Raw genomic sequence first — 10,125 nt, forward strand, 5'->3', positions numbered from 1 at the left:
AAACCATTAATGGATTTATTTAACCAACACCAACCATTGTTAACAGGTGTAGTCCCAGAGGATTGGAAGTTAGCAAATGTTGTGCCCATTTACAAGAAAAGTAGTAGGGAGGAGTCGAGCAACTATAGGTCAGTACTTTACTGCAGTAGTGGGAAAAGTAATGGAAACCATGTTAAAGGATAGGATTGTTGAACATCTAAAATCCCATGGATTTCAAGATCAGAGACAACATGGGTTTACCTCAGGGAGATCATGCCAAACTAATCTTATTGATTTTTTTGATTGGGTAACTAAAATTATAGATCAGGGTGGTGCAGTAGACATTGCTTACCTAGAATTCAGTAAGGCTTTTGACACTGTTGCACATCAATAAACTGCAATCTTTAAGTTTGGATTCCAATATTGTTGAATGGGTAAGGCAGTGGCTGAGTGACAGGCAACAGAGGGTTGTAGTCAATGGGGTATATTCAATGTATTTTATATATATACAGAGACGTTTTTGCCCATAAACAAAATGGCGGCCATGAACTTACCCACATATGGGCGAAAGGATTGTGACCGCAACACGTGATGACATAAGCGGAAGTGATACAGGCGGAACACAGCCGCGGCCGATTAGAAACTGAAGAGATCTGCAATCAAACACTTATTGAAGGTATATAAGAGGAACAGGAAGACACAGGATTATACCGATTGACAAATCTGACCGGCGAAACGCGTCTCGGACACTCTACAGGACTGAGGACTCATTCCAAATTATTGTTTTTATATATTGATTTTATTTACACAAGTTTTTTTATTTACTTAAAATAAATTCTTTTTATTCAACCTCCTCCTGCTGACGAAATATCCTGTGTTCCTGTTATCTACCTACAGGGTTCTGTGTCCCCTTACTGACACATATGCTAATACACTCAGAGCCAGGGTCTAGGCTCTGTACCAGGTGAGCAGTTTCCTGTACCCTGTCACCTAAATTGCGTTATCCTTACATACTGCACCAAATTTGGCACTTTATCTTTTAAAGGAACAGTGTGACCCTCTTCCTGTGTAAGGTTCCGTGTTACCCTAAACACGCCTGCTCAAGCGATCTGAGTCTATCCTGCTAAGGCTCAGAACCATGTGAGTGGATCTATATTTTTTAAAACCACCCGATTATTAATCTAAACATATCACACGATATTGCTATTCTCTTCTATCCCCACCTCTAGGTTATTCATACAGCCCAAAAGGGGGGTGAGTTATCTCACTTTGAGCGCTCCACCTATTGACTGGTGGTGTTGGTTCACCCACCACTCAATCTATTACCATATATGATGTATTTGTGCTAAGTTGTGAGAGGATTGCACATTGGTGGTAGCAGCACTATTTTTTCCACTACAATCTATTCTAAGCACCTGAATACACAATATTTTTTTCTCAGTAAATAGCAATCATTACAGAAAAAGACGGGTGTAAAATAGAAACAGAAAGGCACTAGGTAGTGGAGTGTGGGGGAGGGGGGGAGGGGGGAATCCCAATAGGAGGAAACAAACAGAAAAGGTTCCCAAAGACCCCCCATAAATACAGCAAAATAAATAAGTAAAACATCCCCAATACCAAGCAGGGGAAAGCATAAAGTGTACCAAATAAACAGTAATCCACAAATAAATCAAATATAGCAACAATAAATCATAATACCACCAACTAGAAGCAGGAGGCAGTGGTACTCTGACCTGTACTGATGCGGAGCAGCAAAGAAAGAGGAAATGATGTGTGATGAGGGGAGTTTTATAGTACCTAACTTTTTTCTGATTGGTTGTTTTTTCTGTGCTGCTGTGGAGTTCTAGTAAAGAGAGACTTAAGCAAATATGAAGCCTCCTGTCATGTTCTAAAATTCAAATTCTAATGTTATGGCAAATAAAGAAATTTTTGGGTTAGAAACGAAAAATAGCAAATCATCAGCTTAAGCTTCTACTTTGTGATAATTGCCTCCAACCTCCACCCCCCTGATGTCTTAGTTGAAGGACAAGTATGATGCATGCTCCATTAAAGGGAAACTCCAGTGCCAGGAAAACAATCTGTTTTCCTGGCACTGCAGGTACCCTCTCCCTCCCACCTCTCATCCCAGGTAGCTGAAGGGGTGAAAACCCCTTTAGATCACTTACCTAAGACCCCGCCAATGTCCCTCGGCGGTGGTTTCGAGTCGGCGTTGCTCCTCCCAGTAATCGCGTCAGCCGGTGGGCGAGACTGATCCCGCCCGCCAGCTGAGAAAACCTAATGCATTAGGTCTCCCCATAGGAAAGCATTTAAAAAGATTTTCAATGCTTTCCTATGGGGAATTGAGCGACGCTGGAGGTCCTCACACAGCATGAGGACATCCAGCGATGCTCTAGCAAATAAAATATTTGCTATCAACGCGGAAGTGCCCTCTAGAGGCTGTCTAGTTGACAGCCATTAGAGGTGGAGTTAACTCTGCAATGTAATTTTTGCAGTTTATAAAAAAACTGCAATAATTACAGTTGCAGGGTTAAGAGTAGTGGGAGTTGGCACCCAGACCACTCCAATGAACAGAAGTGGTCTGGGTGCCTGGAGTGTCCCTTTAATGCATACTGTGGCAGTAGGTGAGGAGTGTAGAGCCTGAATCCAATGTTGCATATGTTTGCCTAAACCTATAATCCTCAAAGTGGCAAACAAGAAGTCACAAGGCCTTCTGTGCATCTATTGAGATGAGGAGAAGGTCCCTTGAAGTATGCTGTGCCTTTGTGAATTAGAAACAAGGCTCTTATGGTATTGTCTCTATTCGGGACAAACCCCACCTACTCATCAGGGGTAATAAACTGAGGAAGAAGGGTCTTAAGATCTTTACAAACAGTTTCAGGTTGCAATCAAGGAGTTATATAGGGTGATAGCTCGCAAACTGCTCAACGTCCTTGCCCTCTTTCAGTATGATGACAATATTCACAGCCAAGGTTTGGGCAGGGACCCAGTAACTATCTATGGATATAGTTAAAAAATAAAACAATATTGTTAAGGCAAATGTAGCTGATGTGAAAGTGTAGCGGACTTTTTCTAGTTTGGCCAGATAAACATTAAATTTCAGATTTACTTTGAATTCAGTTTGAATTCTCACTTTAATAAGTAACCCTGAAAATTGCACCTCCTTTGCCTTGATAAATCCATTATGTTCTATTAGGATCCATTAGGTTTTATTCTTGTCTGTGGTCTGTTTTGATATTGTATGTCTAAAAATGTCTGAATGGGCTTTATAGATAAAAAAAATAAAAACGTGGCACAATTGTATTTTTTTTACATGTTATATTGAGTTCATCATTTGTCTGTATTGTTGAGCAACATATGTTGCTAATGTAAATGATCCAGTGAGAACTGCAGTATTCCTTCTCTTACCTTAACTGTTGGATGCTGCAGGCTCAGCTGTACAGAGCTGAATTTCATCTCACGTTCACGATGCAATTGCTTTGATCGAGAGAATTTCCACATTTCCAACACAATCAAAGCAGAGGCATTGACTGGAAAGGCTCCCATTTGTACTTCTCAATAGATTTCTCTCCTGAGCAGGTAAAGTGTTTTAATTAATATTGGAGCTTCTCATAACAGCGATATTTGTGAAAATAGCTCAGGTAAGCATCCATTCTGTAGAAGGACTTAATAGAACCTTAATGGGTTGACCTGTCATTCGATTTCATGTCTTGCATTCACTGTGCAACCACTGCAGAAGGGGAGAAAGGGCTTTTATAAACCAGCGCATTCCCTTAACCATTTCCAAGTTATCAACAGCTTCTCCTAAACAAAAGCTGTTCTGTATGACGAGAACACTTGAGGGCATAGAAATAATTAGAGGCACGTCTGTATGTGTGATGGGCTCTTTTGTGACACGACCAACTGCTTTAATGCTTCAATCTGAAATGAGTCAATGTTATTTAGCCAACATTCTTTGTGGCTTGACAGATTGAAAAGATTATTCAGATATTCAATTAACTGTTGAATAGGACCTCTCAAAGAATCAGGTGAGTTAGACAACAACTGCCGATCGGGCCTCGGGTATTATTTAGAAGCTCATCAATGTAATGTCTTTATGATTATTATGAAATAACCTCAGGAAGATGAACATGTTTGGCTTTTATTTATCAAAAGACTGCAATTTTACGGAAAAAAAAATAAAACAGAACACAAGCAAGGGAGGCATGACTCTGATTCAATTTAATCATAGATTTCCTGCAGAAATGTGTAAATGTTAAATTCTATTCATTTCAGATAGTTGGGTTGAGTTGGGGTGACTTTAGAATTAACTTGCCAAATTAAAGCCACAAAAGCAGAGTTGGAAAGCATACCCAAAGCTGACCTTGGAATTGTATCCATTTGAGCTATTTTGGGCTAAATTGTGAAAATAGGCGAAGTGAAATTGTTAGTAACTGCAAACATGGACAGTATTGGTTGCCTAATGACAATAATACATTAGAGTATCTACAAAGCAGCTACAATAATAATGATAATAATATTAATAAACGTGTCCTTTAATTATAACATTTAATTGGTTGCTACATTACTAGCCATATATGTATATGATCCACAATTCATCTTATTGAAAAACAATAATGTTTAAACATGAGCAACTGTAGTCAGTCCTAAAAAAATGAAAAGGAATTTGCTTATAATTTTAAATTGAAAGGGGTTATTTTAAATAAAAAAAGATCAATCTGTTCTACCAAAGACGATTAATTTCACAGTAGTTCCAGCAATACAGATTATGCTCAATTAGTCTCTTTTGTTTCTGTGTTTGGCTTTTCTGGCTGCCTTGACTCCATGCATTGTATGTAGAGTGTTTTGCTTCTCTTATTCACAATTTATTTGTGGGCTTTTTATACTCTATCCACTAGGCTAAGGTTGCTCAGTACATGAATTTTTCAAAGTGGTGCCTGCCAACCAAAACATAAATATAATTATATTTTAGATTTACCAATATAGTATTTTATCTAAAGTAAAATTAATTGTTCTCTAAAGTATCTACAAACCACCTGTGGAGGAGAGTCTGTAGGCGCTAGTTTTTTTCTTTTAAAAAATAATTTATTTTTATTTTTTGTGTTTGTTTTTGTGTTTGTTTTTTTAATTCACCAGAATAAGGTCTATTCCTATACTGATCATGTTATTTACATTGATTATTAAGTTATACCTTTACACTGAGATATATATTTATTAAATTAACACAGTTGTCCAGGTTAGTATTCTATAACAGACAAAGGACATGCTTAGTGCCTTCTTTTATATTAAAGGAACAAATCAAGCATTATAACCAAGACAGTGCTGTACTGCCTGCCTCCACTCATGTACTAGAGATGGGATGCGGCACCCATGGGACCTTAGGTAGCCAGTCAAATCATTCTAAAACAATTAAACAATTTACAATGGCAGAGCACAAGGGCTTAGAAGCTTCGGTTAGCTGTCCTGAGTTAAGCCCTGTAGTGCAAGTCAAAGATTGTCTGAACTGTAATGCTGCATGGACGAATGACTTGGTGTCTGTCTCTTATAACTTGCCATGCATTAAAAAATAGCTTTAACTTAGCTAACTTAACCTCCATTTCATTCAATGTCTTCTTCACCTTGCACTCTTTAAATTTACTAGTTCTAATTGAAACCTAGGTTGTTTGCTTTCCCCCTTACTGCTCCTTTCAACCACTGCCCCCGTACTTTCTCATTCTTTTCTTGATTTGAAGTACACTCCATCCATCTGTAAACCATCTCTTCTTGCCTTACTGTTATCTAATGCACCTCGCATGTATCCGTGTCTATATATCTAAATGTGTGTTTATGTATGTATGTGATTGAGTGTATGAATATGTGTCTTAGAATATATGTGACTGCATATGTATGTGTGTATTTGTTTGTTTCTGTATTTTTCTATGCAAGTATTAGACATGTGGCAGGGGAAATGATTTTGTTTTGTTTTGTTTCGGTAATTCCAAATTTTGTTTAATTGAAATTTAGTAGTTATCAATTTGAATAACCTGAAGTTCGTCCAAAATTGCCGGAAAACATTTGGAAATTCAGACATCCGTTATTCCCTGTAGGGCGCTGTTTAGTGACACTGCTGTTGGTTTCCCCTACTTTGGGTGCCAAATTATGGTGCTGTTTAGTCAGTGGCTAAGCACCTAATTTGGTACCCTTATGTAGGGTTCTTCTACTTAGGATACCTAATTGGGGCACTGTTTAGTAGACTGCTCCCTAATTTATTACCTTTATGTGGGATTGCCTATTTAAGGATACCAAATTACAGCGTTGTTTAGTAGATTTAAGAAGAAAAAATAATTTTTATGTTGCTGTTATGTAAATAGTGCTACCTTTGGTGATGTTGAAAACCACTGGATTGATGTAGCTTCACACCTTGCACATCAGCTTGCATAAAGGTTTTATTATTGATTTTTTGGAAATATAGTTTTTTAAAATGTTTTTTTCTGTTGTAAAAAAAGTGCTGCATTCTGTGACTTTGAAAACTACTCTTTTGGTTTGGCAGCACTTATCACGCAAAGCACAACTGAAAAGCAAAAATGTTATAATAGGTTTTCTGCAAAAAAAATATTATTTAATTCTGTTGTACAGGAAGTGAAAAGTGCTTTTCTTAGTTTTGCTTTTCCAGTTTTGCTTTTCCAGTTGCTTAATTAATAAGTCCATAATTTACTATCTTTATAAAAGCAAATGGATCTGAAAATTTTAGTTTTCTGAAGTATTGTGTTCTGCTGAAATAAGAATCAGGAAGCTTCTGAATTCCAAAATTCATCCGAATTTCAGACGAAATTCTATTAGTCCATTACTGCGAGTATTAATGTTTCTGCTGTAGGTGAATGGTAAGTTGTATATGAGGATGATAATGTATATTTAGAGGGGATAAATAGCTGTGATTGGACCAGGGCAGTCAAAACCTTACTATGTCACAGAGTTAGCTGCAAACATTTTACAAATCAGAAATTCTAGCCAAAATTGAGACATATAGAGTTTAATTTGCTACAATATGGAGTTTAGTGAATAATATTGTGCGTGTATTAAGTGTATGTACATATAAATGCATGTGTATTATGGTAATATATGTGTATATATGTTTATATATTATAAGCATAATACTATGTATATATTGACGCTTACACTGAATTTACACATATGTATTATTATTATACACATTTATTAATATACATGCATATATTGTAAAGCGCTACGGAATCCGTTGGTGCTAAATAAATGGCAATAATAATAATAATAATAATATATACACATCACATTGCTGTGGTAGTTTTTCATCTTTTAAATATAGTCTCCTTCTTTACTGTGTTGATTTCCTTTATGTATTTAAATGTTTCTATCATATCCCCCCCGTCTCGTCTTTCCTCCAAGCTATAGATGTTAAGTTCCTTTAACCTTTCCTTGTCAGTTTTATCCTGCAATCCATGAACCAGTTTAGTAGCCCTTCTCTGAACTCTCTCTAAAGTATCAATATCCTTCTGGAGATATGGTCTTGCGTACTGCATGCAATACTCCAAGTGAGGTCTCACCAGTGTTCTGTACAATGGCATGAGCACTTCCCTCTTTCTACTGCTAATACCTCTCCCTATACAACCAAGCATTCTGCTAGCATTTCCTGCTGCTCTATTACATTGTCTGCCTACCTTTAAGTCATCTGAAATAATCACCCCAAAATCCCTTTCCTCAGATGTTGAGATTCGGACTCTATCAAGTATTTTACTCTGACCTTGGGTTTTTTACGTCCAAGATGTATTATCTTGCACTTATCCACATTAATATACTAATTACAATATAATAAATCAATACTGTTCATATAGGGAAGGAGTGATTTGCTACCTTTTCTCCTAACATTTCCCCATCCCTAAATGTTCAACTCTTTTACCACAAAAAAATATATTTTCAAAAAGGTTTGAACAGCCAGCCAAGGGCTTAAATGTCCTCTGTGAAATCTTAGTTTCCTGTCCAGTTTTGCTTTGATATTAAGAAATATAATTGCAAAGAGTTGATAATTTATTTGCATGTTTTATAATTAAAATAAATATAATGATCAAGTATTCAATATTTTATCATGGAAATAGAAAAAAAAAACTGTATGTTAACTATAATAAATCAAATATACACATTTGTTTTGCCAACAGATGAGAAGTTCCTGGAAAACCATAACCTAGCAAAGAGTGCTCAGGAGAAAGTCAACACAGCACTCCTCGAATACACAATGTGCCACTACCCTCACTGTACAGACAAGTATCGCCTGCTCATGCTTCGATTAGCAGAAATTAGATCCATCAGCATGCAAGCCGAAGAGTATCTCTACCACAAGCACCTTAGTGGGGAAGTCCCCTGCAACAACTTACTAATTGAAATGCTCCATGCCAAGCGGGCTTGAGAGGCCACCGCGGCATATGACTCTGTATCATAACGTTCCATAGATTGCCCTCACGGCACTCTAAACAGAGACTTTGCAATGAGCAATTTTTAATAATGCTGCCTGTTGAGAAAAAAAAATAAAGGATTTCTTTGGTGATGTATTTAACCTATAGTATTGGAAAGTTTCAGATTTATTTTAATATAACTGTTGCTCTTTATTGAGTGTTATTATATATGTAACGATCTTTTAATATGATTAGCATTTTGCTTGTGTTTCGTTTCATGACAATCTAAATGCTTCTTATAGTTTATGGAAAAAACAAAACAAAAATAGACAAACAAATGACATCTGATGTCTTTGCCTGGAAGCAAAAGGTCAATGTGTATTATTCGCCCCTCTGACAATCAAGCAGTTAAAATGAACAGTAATTTATTTACATTTTTATTTTTTTGTCTTTCCCACATAGTCACTAACATCAGATTCATACCAGAATTATACCCATAATTATAAATTAATGAAAATATTTCTTTTTTATCTCAGCATCACTGCTTAAACAATGGCATGTTAATAGGTTTTGAAAAAATCATAAATGCTTTTTTTTTTTTTTTAAATCTTCTTTAACCCACATGTGTCTTATAAATAACACCATTACCAAGTTCATTGTAATGGTGAAGTTTGACATTGATTGTTTTATAATAGTGTATATGTCCCCGAAATTTCTAAATAATTGAATGTATGCGATAAGTACACACATTTTCATTAGGATATCATATTTCTGAGGATTCAAGGGTCAAGATCAGTATACAGAGGGGCATCCAATCCAATTGAATACAAATAAGCCTCTGAAGGTCCACTATAGAGTCAGAAATACCTTTTATATTAACTAGCACACTGCAAGTATTTCAGATATGCATCTTAGAGTTTAAGGATTCACCAGTTCAATCAGACCTGTCATCTGTGGACCTGTACATTATACGATTAGCTATAGCTAGGATATTACAAAAAAATATATAAAAAACATTGTTCAATTAATTATTTTACTTGCACTGAAGTAGCCAGGAAAATGATGTCCTCAGAACCAGCATGTTGCCACTATTTATTTTGTCCATGTGAAAGAATACAGCATGATGAAGTTCTCTTTACATGTGTGTGTTTTTATTACATTGTGATTATATTGCTGGGGGCATGACATTGCAAAACTTGAAAGCTGAAGACTAGTTAATGGTCTTTCAGCAACTTTGTGATAAGCATAGAGGCCTTAAAGAGATAGTGCACCCTGTCTTTACTTCCTGAAGTCTATGGTGAAATCCAAACTTTTTGATAGGCTATTCAGGCGCATTCCCATGTAGACTGCAAATATTTGTACTGCAAATATTTTGCATCTTGGACCTGGCCACATGTAGCTTTAATAGAACTTTACTCAGGTGGCATTAAAAGTATTCTAAATCTAATTTCCATTAGGAGTCGTATTGGTTCTGATATTTTATTTAAAGGAACATTATAGGATCAGGAACACAAACATGTATCCCTGACTCTATAGTGTTAAGAACACTATTTAGCACCCTTGGCCCCCTCCTCCCCTAAATATAGTAGAATCTCACTTATTTTTAAGTCTGCAGCTGCTTGCTCTGCCCTTGATCTGCCTTCTTGGCTGACATCAGAAGTTGTGTTCTGAGTTAATCACAATGCTTTCACATTGGAAAGCATTGGGTTGGCTGAGACGGTCAGGGAGGCAGATTAGGGGCAGAGCC

General features: G+C 36.6%; 1 protein-coding gene across 1 annotated transcript in view; it reads left to right on the top strand.

The window, feature by feature from the left end:
- Positions 1-8,455, top strand: part of NR5A1 (nuclear receptor subfamily 5 group A member 1) — a 223,024-nt gene extending 214,569 nt beyond the window's left edge. Inside the window, exon 6 of the mRNA XM_063431107.1 lies at positions 8,145-8,455. Coding sequence (XP_063287177.1) covers positions 8,145-8,392 — 248 coding nt within the window. The 3' untranslated portion in view covers positions 8,393-8,455. The remainder of the gene's footprint in view (positions 1-8,144) is intronic.
- The last annotated feature ends 1,670 nt before the right edge of the window (positions 8,456-10,125 follow it).

This window comes from Pelobates fuscus, chromosome 9 (genome assembly GCF_036172605.1).
Source record: "Pelobates fuscus isolate aPelFus1 chromosome 9, aPelFus1.pri, whole genome shotgun sequence".
Lineage (NCBI taxonomy): Eukaryota > Metazoa > Chordata > Amphibia > Anura > Pelobatidae > Pelobates > Pelobates fuscus.